Source organism: Hemiscyllium ocellatum, chromosome 2 (assembly GCF_020745735.1).
Source record: "Hemiscyllium ocellatum isolate sHemOce1 chromosome 2, sHemOce1.pat.X.cur, whole genome shotgun sequence".
In the NCBI taxonomy this organism is placed as follows: Eukaryota; Metazoa; Chordata; class Chondrichthyes; order Orectolobiformes; family Hemiscylliidae; genus Hemiscyllium; species Hemiscyllium ocellatum.
In genome coordinates, this window is record NC_083402.1 from 150,879,580 (window position 1) to 150,900,152 (window position 20,573).

The 20,573-nt window shown below is 40.4% G+C and overlaps 1 protein-coding gene across 2 annotated transcripts in view; it reads left to right on the top strand.

Annotated features, from left to right (window-relative positions):
- slc12a2 (solute carrier family 12 member 2) overlaps nucleotides 1-20,573 on the top strand; it is a 219,469-nt gene that overhangs the window by 152,830 nt on the left and 46,066 nt on the right. For both annotated transcript variants that reach the window (XM_060841259.1, XM_060841268.1), the window contains exons 11-15: nucleotides 5,175-5,282; nucleotides 7,242-7,365; nucleotides 8,722-8,823; nucleotides 9,506-9,661; nucleotides 18,617-18,716. In XM_060841259.1, the coding sequence (XP_060697242.1) occupies nucleotides 5,175-5,282; nucleotides 7,242-7,365; nucleotides 8,722-8,823; nucleotides 9,506-9,661; nucleotides 18,617-18,716 (590 nt within the window). The remainder of the gene's footprint in view (nucleotides 1-5,174; nucleotides 5,283-7,241; nucleotides 7,366-8,721; nucleotides 8,824-9,505; nucleotides 9,662-18,616; nucleotides 18,717-20,573) is intronic.

Below are 20,573 nucleotides of genomic sequence, written 5' to 3' on the forward strand. Positions count from 1 at the left end.
AACACTACCAGTATCCCACAAGGGCCCTCTTGTCCTTGGGTTGATATCAGCGGTGATGGGAAGAGGTCTGTAATTGGCTATTGCTTTTAAAAGCATTCATTAACAATGCAGTGGTTCCCGCCATAGGGCTAATGTGTGTGTGTGTGGGGGGGAAGCAGTGGTGGGGGGGGGAAGCAATGGGGTCCCCATGCTAGTATCCTTGGGATTTAAACATTTTCCCTACCTCTGAATTTGCCAAGGGAGAGTGTGAATTCTGACCTAGATTTCTAAGCAGTGTCTCTAAAGTGTTAGTGATCATGGAATGAATCGAGTCACTGTACCTTTGTTTACTTTTTATGTCTGGCTACATTGTAGCGTTAATGAAACTATTTCATAACAGCAAAATGCAAGTTTGGCACACATAACAAAATGTTCTTTGGCACTTATCTGCTGGATAGATGGAAGCAGGTCACCACAGTGAAAGTTATTCCACACCAATAGAGGAACTTAAGAAGGAGGTGGAATAGTTTTGAGAATGCACTTTTGAGTCAGGATAAAAAGTTGCCATTGCACTAGAAGTGAATTTTCCACTCTCGCTGGAAAAAGGCTTTCTGTGAGTAACTTCGAGTATTGTAATATTTAGATGGTTAAAGTGAAAACATTGTCACACTTTCTGTTAAAACCCCACAAACTGATTTTCTGACCTTCAATGTGTAGTTGAAAATACAGTAACAGACAAAGGTTAAACTATATTTATAACCATTGCATGCCCTTGAATTTAGCAGGGAATGGTGTAATTTGAGGTTGGCAGTAGCATTTATCATTTATTTTTTTTTGTGGTTGGTGAATAATTGCAAATCTATTGATTTTTAAGTAGCTCTGAAAATTGTATTCCTTGGCTATTTACTGTGTAAACATACAAAAATAGTTTTCATGCTCTGCTTCGCAAAAGAAATATGTGAAGTTGTCTTAAACCATAACACAAAACCAAAGAATCCTTCAAATTAGTTTCTCATTACCTGGTTATCATTTTTCTTTTTTAATCATCATGAATTTTTTTTCAGGGGTGTTAATTGTGCCAGTATGTCAGTTATTCATTTCCTCACCTTGTGGCCTACCTCATCATTAATATGTAGCACAACCCAGGAAATTACGGGAACAATGCAGTTAGTATAACATTGTGACCCTTGTGGGGGTGGGGGTTACCTGACAACATTGACTCATTCTGAAACATCCCAGTCAGTGAGACTAAGAACAATAGTACATTCTCCTTTCAAGTACTTAATGGAGGCAGAAAGGATGAGTCTGGAAGTGTTTTTTTTAAGAAAAAATCCCATCTTCTAATCCTTAGAATCCAAAGTCTTCAGTTGAGTGGCTGGTGGGTCTGCAGCAATCAGTGTATCCTTTGTGGAAATGCTGTCAAAAGGAGTCCAATGTCTAATTTGGCTGGCAGCTCTCAATGGCTGGAACACATTGCATAAGGAATCCTTTATTTCATGATTACAAATTTCCTGATTTAGATTAAAATGGACACAGAGGGGGAGAAATGCACTTTCCTTTCACAAGCATTAGAAGGAGGACTTACAGTTCAAAGAAGCTTCTCCACATACGTTCAATATTTTCCTGTATTCTCTTCCAGTAAGCGAGAGGGCAACTAGGGATGGGCGATAAATGTTGGTCTAGACATTGATGCCCACATCCTGTGAATGAATTAAAAACAAAGAGCTGTACATGTGGTGTACCATCAACATTAAGGAAGGTGATGGTGGTCAAGTGGTATTATCTCTAGACTATTGATTCTGAGATCTAGGTGATGTTTTATGAACATGGCTTAAATTCTCGCATCAGTTGATAAAATTTCAAATTCTATAAACGAAATCTGGGATTGAGTCTAATGACCATTGTCGATTTGTCTGAAAACCCATCTGGTTTACTAATATCTTTCAGGGAAAGAAATCAGTCATCCTTACCTGGTCTGGCCTTCATGTGACTCCAGAACCATAGTAATGTGGCTGCCTCTCAACTGCCCTCTGGGTAATTAGGAATTCCTAACCAGTATTGGCCCAGTCAGTCACCTCCACGTCCCATGAATGAATAAGGAATGCAGTCTTGATTTTAGAGAATTGTTCATGCAGAAGTTAAGGAGGCCTAGGATACAAGGAAATCTGGTTGTCTGGATACAGAATTGGCTGGCCCATAGAAGACAGAGGGTGGTAGTCAATGGAAAGTATTTAGCCTGGAGCTTGGTGACCAGTGGTATTCTACAGGAATCAGTTCTGGGACCTCTGCTCTTTGTGATTTTTATAAATGACGTGGATGAGGAAGTGGAAGGGTGAGTTAATAAGTCTGCTCATGACACCAACATTGGTGGAGTTGTGGATCGTGTTGAGGGCTATTGTAGGTTGCAACGGGACATTGGCCACTTCTCAGCCCAACTCCATCTTGTCAATGGAGTTCAACCTGGAAAAATGCGAAGTCATTCATTTTAGGAGGTGAATTTGAATATAGAATATAGGATTTAAGGCAGGAATCTTGGCAGTATGGAGGATTAGAGGGATCTTAGGGTCCATGTCCATAGATCCCTCAAAGTTGCCACCCAAGTTAATAGGGTTGTTAAGATAGTGTATGGTATGGTGGCTTTCATTAGCAGGGGGATTGAGTTTAAGAGCTGCGAGGTTATGCCATAGCTCTATAGAGCCCTGGTTAGACTTCGAATATTGTGTTCAGCTCTGGTTGCCTGATTGTAGGAAAGATGTGGAAGCTTTAGAAAGGGTGCAGAGGAGATGTACAAGGATGCTGCCTGGACTGGAGGGCATGCCTTATGAAGAAAGGTTAAATGAGCTAAGGCTTTTCTCATTGGAGTGAAGAAGGATGAGAGGTGACTTGATAGATGTACAAGATGTTGGGAGGCATAGAGTGGCTAGCAGAGACTTTTTTTTTCCCCCAGGGCCGAAATGTCTTTCATGAGGGGGCATAATTTTAAGATGATTAGAGGAAGGTTTAGGGGGGGATGTCAGAGGTCAGTTCTTTACTCGGTGGTGGGTGCATGGAATGCACAGCCAGCAGCGGTAGTAGAGTCAGATACATTAGGGACGTTTAAGTGACTTTTGGATAGCCGTATGGAAGATAGTACAATGAAATGTATACAGGTTAGTCTGACCTTAATAGGATAAAAGGTCGGCACAACATTGAGGGCCGAAGGGCCTGTACTGTTCTATGTTTTAAGTTCTGTGTTTGAGGTGAGGGATTGATCATATTCACTGCTTATTAGAACATAGAACATTACAGCGCAGAGCAGGCCCTTCGGCGCTCTATGCTGCGCCGCCCTGTCATAGTAATCTGAAGCCCATCCCACCTACACTATTCTATGTACGTCCATTTGCCTGTCCAATGACGACTTAAATGCACTTAAACTTGGCGAATCTACTACTGATGCAGGCAAAACATTCCATACCCTTACTACTCTGAGTAAAGAAACTACCTCTGATATCTGCCTTATACCTATCCCCTCTCTCTTTAAAGTTGTGTCCTCTTGTGTTTGCCATCCCCATTCTTGGAAAAAGGCTCTCCCTGTCCACCCTATCTAACCCTCTGATTATCGTATGTCTCTATTAAGTCACCTCTCAACCTTCTTCTCTCTAACAAGAACAGCCTCAAGTCCCTCAGCCTTTCCTTGTAAGACAATTCTTCCATACCAGGCAACATCCTAGTAAATCTCCTCTGCGCCCTTTCCAAAGCTTCCACGTCCTTCTTATAATGCGGTGACCAGAACTGTACACAATACTCCAAGTGCGGCCGTACTAGAGCTTTGTACAGCTGCAGCATAACCTCCTAGTTCCGGAACTCAATCCCTCTATTAATAAAGGCCAAAACACTGTATGTCATCTTAAAAACCCTGTCAATCTGGGTGGCAACTTTTAGGGATCTGTGTACATGGACACCGAGATCTCTCCGTTGATCTGCACTCCCAAGAATCCTAGCATTAGCCCAGTACTTTGCATTCCGATTACTCTGGCCAAAGTGTATCACCTCACACTTGTCCACATTAAACTCCATTTGCCACCTCTCAGCCCAGTTCTGCATCCTATCTATATCTCTCTGCAACCTTTCATCCTTCGTCACTATCCACAACTCCACTGACCTTAGTGTCGTCCGTAAATTTACTAACCCACCCTTCTAAGCCCTCATCCAGGTCATTTATAAAAATGATGAACAGCAGTGGACCCAACACCGACCCTTGCGGTACGCCGCTAGTAGCTGGAGATTACTTCATGAGAATTTTCTGGACACACAAAGGAACCTTGTTTCATTCTGTAAAATATTAATGAGCATTCCTTCTTTCGATTTATTAAATGTCAGCTTTGTTTACTTACCAGTTTGTGCCCATATTGGTGTGGAAATTTGTACATCATTATTTTCAAGTGTCTCTAATTAATAATTAGAAACTGAATAAAGTTTGAAATATCAAATTTACTTGATGTCAGGAGGACTACAAGGACTTATAATGGTATTCACCTGTCAGTGTATTTCAACAGCAACCCAGTCTGTTTTAAAAGGCTTTGTTTGATTCTGACTCAATCATTCTTGAGTTTTTTTTATGTGGACACCTGTTCCCAGGCCATTGAGGCCTGGAGTGAAAGAGTAGTGCTTTATTGGTCCTGACCCAAAGCATTAAACCTGGAATATTGTGGAATTTATACTTCCTGGCTAAGAAACTTGAGCGTGTTATTCTCCAGCTTCTTGTGGTTGTGGCTAACTCTAAATGAGCAATGCTTGGCTGTCCCTCTGTATGTGATGTAATGTAGTTCCTGATCTTTAGGAAGGGTTTACACTATCTTTTTGTGCTGAACTAATCATTTATATAGACCCAAAGAGAAGACCTGTTAGAATATCAGTATTAACTGTGTTTCTCAGCAGAACCAGCCAGACATGCTGAGGTTTCCCAGAACCGCTTTTGTAACTATAAAAATATTATACCATGTAGGTGTTTAAAGATTTTTGCTTAAAATCCCCTCAGCACCTTGTTTATTTCTTTTGGAAGAAAACGGGCTGTTGTAAATCAGTTGCCATATTGTGGCTTATGAGAATAGTTTTAGTTGGTTCAAATGGATCTGGAACGTTGGTCACGTGTTTCAGCAAACCCTAACCACCTCTCCTACTACCTTTCTAACTGAATTAACCTGGATTCTTTTCAGGTTATGAGCCTTATATCTGGATTTGCGCCTCTGATTACTGCAGGAATCTTTTCAGCAACACTTTCTTCTGCTCTGGCCTCATTAGTGAGTGCTCCCAAGATATTTCAGGTAAGTACGCCACTCCAGATGTTCATGCTCATTCCAGGTTTGTTTTTGCTTGTTACTTTTATTTGATTGCTCCCGCTTAAATGTAAATGTTTGTTTTGTGAAGTTAACCCAGGCTATTATCACTTAGTGAGACTGAGGGACATGAGGTGACACTTTTCCCTTTAGTAGGGGTCAATAACCAGGGGACAAAGATGGTGGTGGAAGTTCCGGTGTTTCATTCAAAAGCTTATAACATTTTAAGCAGTATTTCGATATTCACTTGTGCTGCCATAACCTCCAGGACAATGAGCCAAAATTTGGAATCGGTGTAGCCACGATGGGCCAAATGGCCTTGTTCAATGTTGAAAACATCAGAGTTTATATCAATGTTTTATGAATATTCTTCACATATATCATAAACATCCTAAATAATCTGTGTTTAGAGCAATGACATTTCAGTAAAAGCTTGGTTTTAGATTTCTCTCAGAACTGAAGAATTTTTGCATGAGAAGCCAAACAATTTTCAGATTTTAGATTTTTTTTGAGGAATAAACTTTAGTGTACAAAAACGTATTGTAACAGCAATAAGATGGTCAGACAAAGCTCATAACAGATGACACTATTCTCAAGAATGTGTAGAGAAAGGTAAGAACAAAAACTTCGGCTTCAGTTGCTCGGACTCTTTCTGATAGGAAAAACATAGAACTATAGAAAATAGGAGCAGGAGTAGTCCATTTAGCCCTGTGAGCCTGCACCAGCATGATCAATAAGATCATGGCTGAATATGCAGTCTCAGTATTTCATTCCCACTTTCTCTCCATGCCTCTTTTTCCCTTTGCCTCAAGGGCGACATCCAGCTCCCTCTTGATTAGTTGTGTGTTAGCTGGAAAAGCAACCTTTTAATGTAAGGGGGCAAGTCCAGTGCAAATTAACAAGGAAGCAAAGTGATTGGATAGCTCACTTCGGAAAGAGGACACGCTTGCCACCCTGAGATCATTTTGATTCCGTGATTGCTTAATAGCAAAACCTTTTTTATCCATGTCTTTCAATATGAGGCACATGAATGGCTGTTGGCATAAAATCTGAACCATAAGCAGCATAAAATTAAACATGGGGAAAAAAGGTAATTAAAAGCATTATATTTGAGGCTTGTATCATATTTATAAATTAAGACAACAATGTCTTGGTTGTTTGATATCTTGACTTTCCAATTAACTGAGCAATTGACCTTGGATAGCTATTATCTTTCAAGTGTAGGTGAGGCAATTTTATTCCTCCTTTTTCAGAACTTTTACTCTGAACTCCTTTTTTGATGAAACCTTGTCTTTGACACACCCACTTATTGCTGATCGTAATCCTTCATCTGTAATCCAATCCATTTTAGACTTCAGTATTGCTTGCTCTGGGCTATTTTCACAACTGATTAAACTTGACTGTTCCTTTTCAATTGCTTTTTTGCCAACTGATTTCAGGCCAATGTAATTATCTCCTCGCACTCTTGCTCTTGCTCTTTTTTTACAATGCGAACTTCATTGCCTTATGGTCACTGTTTCTCGAACATCATTTTTGCACTTTATTACTTTTCCTGATAACTGCCCATAGCCAGCGCTAACATGCCAATTTTTTTTTGTTTTTAGGTACACATTACAAAGAAGCAGAAGTACCTTTGGTTATAAATACTTCTTCTGTTTTAACCTCATCCACAGTTAAATCCAATCTGGATTAATAAAATGTGCAGAATCTCAAACTTTCAATGTTTGCAGCAATCTGGAAAATTGAGACTTTAGGGCGTTAAAGTTTACCTTATGAATGTGTTGGTAGAAGTCAAGTTGTCACATGTATCTCAGTTCCCCTCCAGAAATGTGTGTGCGCTTTTAAGGAAAAACAAATTGCAAAAAATTCTCAGTTTGTCTTTAGTTATTACATTTTTATATACTGTGTGGAGCACCTGGTCTACATAATAAATATCTTTTCCTCTAGGCTTTGTGTAAGGATAATATATACCCTGGTCTTCACGTATTTTCAGTTGGTTATGGGAAGAACAATGAGCCATTACGTGGATATGTTCTCACATTCTTCATTGGTCTGGGATTCATACTAATTGGTTAGTCAATATTTTGAAAAAAGCAAATTTGTAACACAAGCGTTAGATTATGAATCAGTGTAGACTTGGAATCAATTGTCTATAATTGCATTATCTAGATAAAACACAACATTTAAAACAGGATGAAATATCAGCAAATTCTTCTTTTCTTCCCTCCTTGCAACTAGCAGTTTTAAAACTACCTTGTGATTGATTGGTTTTGGAGGAAGTTCTGAGGACCTTTAGTGATATGGATAAATTAGCAAAGTTGGGGTAGAGTTTTATAAGAGAAACTGAGCATTGACAGAACTGGAGGACACCAGTTTAAGGTAATTGGCAAAAGAATTGGTGGCAATACAGCTTTTGTTTTAAAGCTGTGACTGGTTACAATCTAAAGTTTATTGATTGGTTGATTGAATGTATAGTAGAGCCAGATACATTGGGGGCTTTAATAAAGAGATTAGGTCAACACCTAAGGAAGGGAATGTTTGCAAATGAAGGGCAGGGGAGTAGGACTTGAGTTGCATCCTTGCCAGATCCCAGCAAAACTAATGGGTTGACTTGGTTTCCTGTGCTGAAGCCATTCAATGATTTGGTTGAGTGTGTTCCACAAAGGATCTTGAGCCATCACTATACTTCTGTTTCAGTTTTTTTACAAATCTATGGATCTAATCATTTTTCCCAAGGTTTACCCAGACCATGGTGAAGAGTGGAGTTCAGGGAACTGTAGAATCTCGGGGGGGATATTTCTCCTAAAGAAAGTGAGAAAGCAGTTGGGTTTAACAGTGGAGGCATGGTTGGACTGAAATGGCTAAAGTACAGAATAGCTTATACCTGAAAAGAGGTTGAAGTTTGCTATCCAATGGTCCTCATTAGCGTTAGGTGAAACCTACAATTTGGAAAGTTGAAAAAAAAACTTGATCACCTCTTTCACATCCTCGAAGTCTCCCATTGTTTCACAACTGATGAATTTTTTTTTGTAATCTACTCACCGTTACAATGTTAGCTAGTTACAGATCTAGAAAATTGCACATGTTGAAAGAGTGTGGACATGTTGATGTGTTAAGCTAATTTATTCAATTTATTGTCTACTGTCTGTGTACACGTGCACACAGCTAATGTAAGGAAATGAATATCTCACTGACACTAACACAAATAGAACTACTCACTCTCTTTAAAATCTGAATTTAAACTGATTTTGTGTTTATCATTTATGGGGTAGTATATTGGCTGTGTATCTTTGGCATAATGTTTGTTTTATCATCAAGTAAACTGGTAGTTGTGCTTTTAAATGGTCAGTTGGTCCGGAAGTAGGTAGGGTAATTTGGAATTGTCATTTTCTTTCCTGCTATTTATTTTTGTGTGTTTACTTTACAGCTGAGTTGAATGTCATTGCACCAATCATTTCCAATTTTTTCCTGGCTTCATATGCTTTGATTAATTTCTCAGTATTCCATGCTTCTCTTGCTAAATCTCCAGGTAAGAATCCAGTTAACAGGAGAAATATGCCTGACTGAATTCAAATTTGTATTTTGAACATGGCTGTTTGAGCTTGGAATATGTGTGGGGGTGGGGGGAAGGGGGGGATATAGTTATCTGCCCATTGGGAAAGGTGGTCATATACAAGGAGTTTTTTTTTAGTTTTAAACTGGCTAGTAGTATTTTCAGGTATTGGATGATCAGAAAATGTCTGCTGAGCTCTTGGCAATGGTTCTGTAGAGATGTAATCAAAATACAGGTAATAATTTCTTCTCTTTCTCCCTCTCCACTTAGTGACTAATTTTTCTATCATATGTGTTCTGTTCCAGAGAACATGTTTTGGTTTGGCCTTTTCACTTTGTCTCTGTACCCCTGCCAGTTGCTAAGTGAGCTCCAATTAGCTTTCATTCACCAATTACTAGGGTCGAACTAAGATGACACTAGAAAATTGTGAATGATCTTGTTTGATTAGTACTGTTATTTTTTTTTAAATTTGATTAATCTGAGAGACTGACTTTACCCAGACTATATGGTACACATTCATAGTGTAGTACCTGCAGCTAATACTCTTGAACAGATATTAGAGATCTATTTAATTTTTTAGAGTTTGGTTTTGATTTTGCATCTCAAAATCCTACAGCATAGCTGTACTTAATGATTTCTTGCTTCCTTTTGTACTTAGGTTGGCGACCTGCATTTAGATGGTATAACATGTGGATTTCATTACTTGGTGCTATCTTGTGCTGCGGGGTAATGTTTGTCATCAATTGGTGGGCAGCACTATTGACAAACGTCATTGTCCTTGGTTTATATATTTATGTCACCTACAAGAAACCAGGTAAGGGTAATTCAATGGTGTGAACTGGGTTTTCAATTTATTCTGCCAATTTGTGGTGTTACTGTGCATTTAGTGCCTGCCTTTCAGAAAGCATGGATAAGCACTATTGACCATGAAGTCTTGATCCCTCCTGATAGCTCCAATAGCAGGAGAAACAGTACATCACACAAAGGTGTGGGGTTAATTTCCATCTTGCAAGGATATGGTTTCATTGGAGGCAGTTCAGAAAAAGTTCATGAGGTTGGTCCCTGGTATGTAGACAGTGCCTTTATGAACAAAGACCTAAACAGGCTTGGAGTCTCCTCTGCTGGAGGTTAGAAGAATGAGGGGTGATCTCATTGAAACATAGAGGATTTTGCAGGGGCTTGGCAGAGTAAACAAATACCGAGAGGATGTTTTCTGCTCATGGAGAATCTAGAGCCAAAGAGCATAGTTTCAGAATTAAGGGGTGCCAATTTAAGTCCGAGATGAGGAGGAATTTCTTTTGTCAGAGGGTTGAGTGTCTTTGAAGCTCCTTGCCACTGAGCTGGGGGTGGGAGGGAAAGCCTTTGTGTATATTTAAGCCTAAGAGATTCTTCTTCATTAAAGGAAATCGAGGGTTAAGTGGACGTGAGGAATGCTGAATGAACCATGATCCTGTTGAAGCAGGTAGAGGGACAGAATGGCCTACTCCTCTTCCTATTTCTTATGGTCTCAGGGTAGCAAGTTAGTTTATCCAAACTGCTGAACCAGCAGAGGAGAGTTGGACAACTCTCCCTTCCCAATATAAATCTAAGATGCCTAGTCTTAATTATAATCCAGTAATTATTGCTTGAAATGCCTGGTTTGCTGCCAGTGAATGTGATGGTAGAGTAGCCTGGCTACAGTTGGTAGAGTAGCCTGTCTTACCATTTTTCAGTAAGGGTTATATATGAACTGTGATCGATGGACAGTTAACAAATATATTTGAGGTGTTAAGGGATATGACCCCAAGGTAGGTGTATGGAGTTAGCTGTGGAAAAAGTGCTTAAAATTCTTTGGTTTTTTTTGAGTAGTTGCAGTTGGGTAACCGCAGTGAAGTTCAAAATTTATTGGAGTTGTTCTTTGTTAGATTAAACTGAGCTATTAATTCATGCCTTTGCCAATGCTAATGCTAGATAAACACTTAGGCAAAATCATTGAGGCTGCTAACTTGGACATAATTGTGATGGCAAAATGCTGTTTAACTTAGCTTCCATTTTCATCTTTTGAATAAAATTATTCTTGATCAGTTATCACTGCATCAATTTGGATTTTGAGCATTTTATCATATGAACGATTTCCTACATTGCATTGAGCAATGTGGACATCTATACATCATTTGGAATGTGATACAAAAGTCTCTACATTTTCTTAACCTTCCTGTTATTGATGGATAGGGCCTGCTGACCAAAAAAATCACATCAGCACATCGGAAAGATTAGGGCAGATTTTATTTCTTGAGTTGGTGCCACGACTGCTGACATCATTTAAAGCCCATCCATTGATCTATTGATGTTAAATTAAGTTTCTGTTGTCATGAAGCCCTTTTACATGCCAAGGTTTCACACGCAATACCCTTTGATCAGCTTGTTACACCTCTGTTATCCCTCTTGTTAAGATGAGGTAAACGTGATCATTGTATATGTTTGCACCTGTACTGTAACCATTTTCCTCCAGCGTTTGTCTGTTTTCGATATAAATGAAATCCTTGGTACCATGTGATACTCCTCTCTCGGGTGGCACATGTAAATTATCTAATTGATTGGATGTGCCAAGTACTCTCCAAGCGTAAACAATTCCCTGTCTGAACTTCCTCCCTCTTAAAAATGTAATGGTGTGTGTGTGTGTGTGTGTGTGTGTGTGTGTGTGTGTGTGTGTGGCTGGCAAAGCATTTGTTCCCTCCTCCCACTCCGCCAAGGACTTGCAGGTCCTTGGCCTCCTCCATCGCCAGACCATGGCAACGCTACACCTGGAGGAAGAGCGCCTCATCTTCCGCCTAGGTACCCTCCAACCACAAGGGATGAATGCAGATTTCTCCAACATCCTCATTTTCCACCCCCCCACCTTTTATCTCAGTCCCAACCCTCGGACTCGGCATCGCCTTCTTGACCTGCAATCTTCTTCCCGACCTCTCCGCCCCACCCCCTCCGGCCTATCACCGTCACCTTAACCTCCTTCCACCTATCGTATTCCTAACATCCCTCCTCCCTACGTTTTATCTTGGCCCGCTTGGCACACCTTCCTCATTCCTGAAGAAGCGCTTATGCCCGAAACATCAATTCTCCTGCTCCTTGGATGCTGCCTGACCTGCTGCGCTCTTCCAGCAACACATGTTTCAGCTCTGATCTCCAGCATCTGCAGTCCCCACTTTCTCCATCTCTAATTATTGCAAGTGAAATTACCTACAAGGCCATCTCAGAGGGCAGGTTAAAAGTCAGCCATATTGTTAGTGTGAAGTCACATGGAGGCTGGACCAAATACGGACAGGAGATTTTCTTCCTTACAGAACGTTAGTGAATCAGATAACTTCTTTGCGGTCACGAGAATTATTTATTGATTTGAATTCAGATTCCACCAGCTGGCATGGTGAGTGGGATTATGAACCTGTTCACTGAGCATTAGCTGAGGCTCTGGATTATCCCTTTGGAAGCCAAGGCCTTCAATGACAGTGATACCTTTTTGTATGTGCGCTACTTTGATGCAGGCCTTACTGTGTGCTCTTCCAGCGAGGATTGTCTAGCGATACTTAATAGGATTTTCTTTTTTTTCTAAAACAAAGACCAGGAGGTTCTGGTAATCTGAAACAAAAAAAAACAAATTTCTGGAGAAACTCTATAGACCTGTTAGCATTTGTTGAGAGCCATGTTTTGTATTCAGTGTTGAAGGGTCATTTGGACTCATTTGAATTATCTTCCCAACTGGGACCAAAAACTCATTTGAAAATTGGTTACACAGCACTGTTCTATAAAAGTGCATTTTGAATGTCTTACCTTTGGAGAAAGAAAATGGTAAATAGGATTTTCGGAGGTAGACAAAGGGGAAAAATGTGCCAAATACATTGCTCAAGCTGCATTTTAGGAGTTATTCGAATTCAGACTTTGCAATAGTGGCTTGTGAAGAACTGGAGTGACTAAGACTGTGTTAGAGTGGGGAATACAGGTCAATGTGAAATTGCGAACAGTGTGTACTTGAAATGAAGAAAGCTAGGAGAACAATATAAACATCAAGATTATTTTCAACTGTTTTCAAATCGCTGTTTCCTGGGAGCATAGTGCAACAGTGATAACCTGGTTGAGGGATTTTCTGACTGGGGAGATTCTCTTCCTCTTCAAGTAAGTAACAATTGTGTACCTTCTAGTTGAGGGTATCTTAGTCTTTAATAACATTATTTTGTCTTGCACTTTCCCTTTTTACTTTTTTTTTCAATGTTGCTTTTACTCATTAATAGACAATAGGTGCAGGAGTAGGCCATTCTGCCCTTCGATCCTGCACACCATTCAATATGATCATGGCTGATCATCCTTAATCAGTATCCTGTTCCTGCCTTATCTCCATAACCCTTGATTCCACAATCCTTGAGCGCTCTATCCAACTGTTTCTTAATTGAATCCAGAGACTGGGCCTCCACTGCCCTCTGGGACAGAGCATTCCACACAGCCACCACTCTCTGGATGAAGAAGTTTCCCCTCATCTCTGTCCTAAATGGTCTACCTCGTATTTTTAAGCTGTGTCCTCTGGTTCGGCACTCGCCCATCAGCGAAAACATGTTTCCTGCCCCAGAGTGTCTAATCTTTAATAATCTTATACGTCTCAATCAGATCCCCCCTCAGTCTTCTAAACTCAAGGGTATACAAGCCCAGTCGCTCCAGTCTTTCAGTGTAAGGTAATCCCGCCATTCCAGGAATTGGCCTCTTGAACCTATGCTGTGCTCCCTCAATAGCCAGAATGTCTTTCCTCTTCTTATTTATTGTACATAACTGTTTAAATGTCTTGTTTAATTCCATAGTGCCAATTTTGTAGTTTCTCGCAAAACACAACAGTATGGACATAGGAGCTGAGTTACAATAAGTCAAGGGACAAGTCATTCTGGATTGGGGTAGAAGGGGAAAAGTGTACGGGCTGGGACCCTGGCATAAATACATATTTAGAAGCAGGAACTTTCAACTTCAGGAGAGCCAAGGGACTGAACTCACTAAGGTTGTGTCTCTCGACTTGGAACAAAGGAATGGGTCAGGTGGAAAGCAGAGGCTGAGTTGCTCAGGATCCTGGCTGGACAGAAGAAATAACTTGAAACTGCTAAAGAACTGCGCAAAGAAAATAAAGCGGGAGGATAGGGTATAAAGAGCGTACAGTTGAAGCTTTGTGGAATTGATTTTGTCATCATTGATTCTTCTTGTCATTTTAGCAATCCTGTGTTAGAATTACGAGTCTATGCTCGTGCAGACTACATGCTTACATTGGGCATGCCTGATCCTTTTTAAAAAAAATCTTTCACTAAACCTGGCAGGATAATGTTAAACTGACAACTATTGTTGAAATAGTTAGGCATCCGCAAACCACAATGTGGTTGTGATAATTTGGAAGACTTAATTGAAGTATTTTGCCTGCAGGTTTATATGTGAACTATGGCACTGAGCATTTTGAACATAATTTTAAATGTCAGATCAATATTATATCATACTTAAAATTGTTCTTTTTGTTTTGACCTTGTATACTTTATTGATACTTTATAAATTGAAGTTCACCTTTGTTCCATAAATTATAAGTGGAGTATACGTGCATTAATGTAGATGTTTTAAATGTAGTTAAATTAAGAAAGGAACTTCATCACAAAGAGTGGTTTTTAAATTTAAAATCAAGACTTTTTGCATCACTTTTTGACTTTTTGTACTTGTAAACAAACCTTTTTAAAATAGAAAAGATTTTGTTGCCAACTGTCATAGAATTTACTTTGCAAAGGAATTGGAATCATTAGTTTGTAACTTGACATGTTGATATTGCAAATAGTATGTGCAGTGTTATTCTTAAAAGAAAAACTATTCACCTTGGTTGCTTCATTTCTTTTATTGCCACTGTCAAACATAGACTATTCAGACATAAACCAGAATGCTTCATTGTTTACTGGGGGAGGAAATAAAATGTACAAATTCTCTCACTGTTTCTTATCTACTATTCACCCTTCCCAGTCCTTTAGCCGTTATTATAATAATTATACATCAGCAGGAAGGTTGGGGTTGGGAGGGGTGGGGTGAAAACAAAACTAGGTTATGTGACGCAGTTATTTCAAACTTCTCAGCAAATGAGGCTTACTGTTGTTTCATTTTTGCTCACTTAAGGGAAAGTAATCCATAATGTTTATCCAATATGAGATAGATGTACATTATAATAATTTGAAAAGTACAGTTCCTCTTTAGCAATTGCTTTGATTCAGACCCATTCATTTCAGAGATGGAAAACAAATCCCTTTATTTGTTAGTTCTTACCTAGCAGCTTGTTAAATGATGCCAAAAGCAGACAAAGTAATTGTTTCAATTTGCAAGAACTTGAATCTTTGCCAGTTCTCCTATAGCTGTGCAGTCAACCCACTGCGCTGACTCTCTCCACAACCTGGGTTTTGTGATTTTTATAGAGAATGTCAAAAATGACGGTCACCATTTCTGTTTGTCTCTAGCAGATCATAAAGGATCTTGAATCCATAGACAATGTCATTAATTGAGACCACATAACTCTAGGTATTTGATCTGCCAAAAAATTATATAGAGAAGTTCAGAACCTTTTTTTAATGTTATATCCAGAGGTTGTGTGTTTAGGCTCTGGTCATCACTTATTGTTTCTTGATTTGAATTTGTTTTAAAGGTTGGGATAAAAGAGGATTATAAGGAAGGGGTGGAATTATATTGTCTAAAATATCCTGGACTCCAGTAACTGCACCTCCCTGCTGTCTTTTATTTGTCTCTCAGTACTCCTCACTTGTTGCTGGTCCACCCTCACCACTCCCTACTCCCCCATCCCCTCCATGTTGTCATTCTTCTATAACCTGGAGAATGGTTCCAATCCCATAAGCTCTGTGTCAGAATGGATCAGGACAGAATTCTTTGCTCTCTCCCGTGTAATGGGGTATGGAGGTGGGCATGACACTTCATTGGGTGGGACAATGGTGTAAGTGGACCCACTGCCTCCTCCAGAATTAAGTTCTGGGTGAGAAGGTGGAGTCAACCATCCCACCCAGCTCCTAGTAGAACCCCTCTACTGGTCTCAATTGATATAAAGGTTCACAATGCTCTGGAAACCAACTGATCGCCTCTGTTTTAAATGGGTGACCTTTTATTTTTAAATGGTGATAGTTCGTGATCTTTGAGAAGAGTTGTTGCTCAAATTGATGTTCTGGATGTAAGTTTGCTCACTGAGCCTGTTTTCAGATGTTTCGTCACTATGCCATGTGACATCAGTGAGCCTCCGGTGAAGCGCTGGTATTTTTTGTCCTGCTTTCTATTTATGTCTTGGTTCCTTTCGATATCATTTCAGGTTCTTTTTCCTCAGAGGATGGTAAATGGGGTCCAAATCGGTGTGTGTATTGATAGATTTTCGGTTAGAATGCCATGCTTCTCGGAATTCCCGTGTGTGTCTCTGTTTAGCCTGGCCTAGGATAGATGTGTTGTCCCAGTCGAAGTGGTGTCCTTCCTCATCTGTGAGGGTACTTGTCCGAGGTAGTGTCTGTTACAGTCTTTGCATGATATTTTGTACATGACATTTTCGTTTTGCTAGTTGTTGGTATTGGGTCCTTTTGTAGGTTCATTAACTGCTGTTTAATGTGCTGGTAGGTTTATGGGTTACCATGATGTCAAGAGATCGGAGTGGTCTGGAAGTCATTTCAGAGATGCCTTTGATGTAAGGTAATGTGACTAGAGTTTCTGGGTGTGTAATGTCTGCTTGTTTGGGTTGGTTGAGAAATCAGCAGACTGTGTTTATTGGGTATCCGTTGTCCCTGAATATGCTGTCTAGGTATTTTTCTTCAGCTCTTTGTCATTCCTGGGTGCCATAGTGTGTTGTGGCTCATAAAAATAATGTCCTGGTGCAGCTCCATTTATGGGTGCTGGGCTGATTGCTTGTGTAGGTAGGTGCTTGTCCGTATGTGTTGCTTTTCTGTGAATGTTGGTTTGAAGTTCCCCATTGTTTGCTCTACTATGACTCTAGGAATGGAGTTTGTTGTCATTCTCCTCCTTTTTATGAATTTAATGCCAGTAAGGATATCGTTGATGGTGTTGCAGGTGTCCTCTTATTTGTCCCATTTTGTGATGACAAAGGTGGCATTCATGTAGCGAACCCAAATATTGGGTTGAATAGTTGGGAACGCTGTTCGTTCGAATCTGTATTACTGCTTCTGCTAGGGACCCTAATATCTGTGATCCCATGGGTGTTCTGCTAATTTGTTTGTAGGTCTTGTTATTGAATGTGCAGTGGGTGGTAAGGCGCAGGTCCATTAGCTTGACAATGTTATCTTTGCTGATGGAGGTTGGCACTCTCTGGTGTTCATATATTTGGTTCTTCTAGTAATGCAGTCAGTGTTTCTTTCGCCAGTTCAATGTTAATTGATGTAGGCAGGGCTGTTACGTCGAAGGAGACCATTATTTTGGCCTCTTCTATCTTGGTGTCTTTGGTGTTCAGGAGTTCTTGGGTGGAGTGAATGGAGTGGCATGGGTCTTCACTGAAAACTGAAACACCTAGTAGAAGTTGCTTGGCTAGTCTGTACGACTGTTTCAGGTGAGATTATGGGTCTGAGGGGGGCGCCTGGTTTGTTACTTTAGGTAATCCGCAGAAGCGTGGTGTGTTTGTTCCACTCGGTTTCATCTTTTTGGAAGCCTGTCTTGTTTATTTCTCCTGATTTCTGAAGTCTTTCCAATGAGGGTATGATTTGGTTTTCTAATAGTGGGGTCAGGTCTATCACCATCTGTTGGTAAGGGTCGATATCTGCAAGCGGTGAGTTCATTTTCATGGTCTGTTGTGTTAGCATATAAACTTTTTGGCACGCAATTTCTGGTGAATGAACCTAAAGGACCCCATACAGACAACAAGCAAAACAAATGTCATTTACAAAATATGCAAGGACTGTAACAAACACTACGTCAGACAGGCAGAAAACTAGCCACCAGGATACATGAACATCCACTTGCCACAAAAAGACATGAGCCGCTATCACAGATATTCTCACAGATGAAGAACGACACCACGTCAACTGGGACAACACATCCATCCTAGGCCAGGCTAAACAGAGACACATGGGAATTCTAAGAAGCATGGCATTCTAACCAGAATTCCATCAATACACACACCAATTTGGACCCATCTACCATCCTCTGAGGGAAAAATAACTGGAAATGATCTCACCCACCCAAAGAAACCAAGACATAAATAGAAAGCAGGACAAAACACCAGCGCTTCATCGGAGGCTCATTGATGTCACCTAGCATGGTGACGAAACATCTGAAAACAAACCCTCCAGCTCAGTGAGCAAACTTACACCCAGCCTAGCCATATTGTCAGGAGAGCCTGTTGTCATGTAGCATGCATGGCAACTCCTACCATTGGCTATCTCCTCTGGAATCATCCTTGGCATCAAAAAAATAGGAGGTACAGTTAAGGACTGTATAGACACGCATCGCCCTGCCCTGTTACCAACATGCCCAGCATCCCAAGGTATTTGTCAAGGAATCTTACATCATTAAAAAAAGCCAGCCTTCAATGCAGAAACACGTGGCTGAGATAAAAAGGTCTTTTTAAAGCATAAGACACTATTCTCAAAGACAGGTGTTAGATGTGGAGAAATCACCTGTACTGCTTTCAGCATTTTTCTGTTTAGGATTTAATTTGCCTGCATGATTGAAGCTAGAAGAGTAATTTTAATATTGTAATATATGCAAGTATTTTGAATATGATAACACAATATTTCTTCTGTAGATGTGAACTGGGGGTCCTCCACACAGGCTTTGACTTACTTGATTGCCTTACAACATGCCATTCGGCTGACTGGAGTAGAGGACCACGTGAAGAATTTCAGGTAATTGCTAAACTCAAATCAGCAAAGCTTGCATAGTTAGTGATGTCCATCCTCATAGAACATAGAACAGCACAGAACAGGCCCTTCGGCCCTTGATGTTGCACCAACCTGTGAACTATTCTCAGCTTGTCTCCCTACACTGTCCCATCATCATCCATGTGCTTATTTAAGGATTGTTTAAATCCCCCTAATGTGGTTGAGTTGACTACATTAGCAGGTAGGGTATTCCACGCCCTTACCACTCTCTGCGTAAATCTGTCTTAAATCTATCACCCCTCAATTTGTAGCTATGTCCCCTCACAAGCTGACGACATCATCCACGGAAAAAGACTTTCACTGTCTATCCTATCTAATCCTCTGATCATCTTATATGTCTCTATCAAATCCCCTCTTAGCTGCTGCCTTTCCAATGAGAACAGACCCAAGTGTCTCAGCTGTTCCTCAGAGACCTTCCCTCCAGACCAGGCAACATCCTGGTAAATCTCCTCTGCACCTCTTTCCAATGCTTCCACATCCTTACCGAAATATGGGGATCAGAATTGTACACAATATTCCAAGTGTGGTCGCACTAGCGTTCTGTATAGTTGTAGCATGATATTGCGGCTCCGGAACTCAATCCCTCTACTAATGAAACCGAACATACCATATGCCTTCTTAACAGCACTATCCACCTGGGTGGCAACTTTCAGGGATCTATGTACATGGACACCAAGATCCCTCTGTACATCCACACTACCAAGAATCTTTCCATTGACCCAGGATTCTGTCTTCCTGTTATTCTTCCCAACATGCATCACCTCACATTTAGCTGCATTGAACTCCATTTGCCACCTCTCAACCCAATTCTGCAGTTTATCCAAGTCCCCCTGAAACCTGTAACATTCTTCCAAACTGTCCACTACTCCATCGACTTTAGTGTCATTTGCAAATTTTCTAATCCATCCACCTCTGCCTGCTTCTAAGTCATTTATAAAAATGACAGACAGCAGTGATCCCAAAACAGATCCAAGTAACTGGACTCCAGGCTGAATCTTTTCCATCAACCACCACTCATTGCCTTCTTTCAGAAAGACAGTTTCTAATCCACACTGCTAAACCACCCTCCATTCCATGCCTCTGCATTTTCTCCAATAGCCTACCATGTGGAACCTTATCAAAGGCTTTACTGAAGTCCATGTATACCACGTCAACTGCCCTACCCTCATCTACATGCTTGGTCACCTTCTCAAAAAACTCAATGAGGTTTGTGAGACACGACCTGCCCTTGACAAAACCATGTTGACTGTCTGAAATCAAATTGTTGCTTGCTAGATGATTATAAATCTTATCTCTTATAATCCTTTCCAAAACTTTTCCTACATCAGAAGTAAGGCTCATTAGTCTCTAATTACCTGGGTCATCCTGACCGCCCTTCTTGAACAAGGGCACAACATTTGCAATCTTCCAGTCCTTGGGTACTAAACCTGTATGCAATGACGACTCAAATATCAAAGCTAAAGGCTCTGGTATCTCCTCCCTAGCCTCCCAGAGAATCCTCGCATAAATCCCATCCGGCCCAGGGGACTTGGCTACTTTCACTCCTTCTAGAATTGATAACACCTGTTCGTAACTAACCTCAATCCTTCCCAGTCTAATATCTCATACCTCATTCTTCTCTTCTACAATGTTCTCATTTTCTTGAGTGAAAACCAATGAGAAATGTTCGTTTAGCACCTCTCCGATCTCCACCGGGTCCGTACTCAACTTCCCACTTCTGCCTTCTAAGGAATTCTTTAGCAAAGACTAAAACCGACAATGGTATTCACATTTCAAAATGATCTGGTACACAAGTTTTGAATTTGAAACTGTTCATGAGGA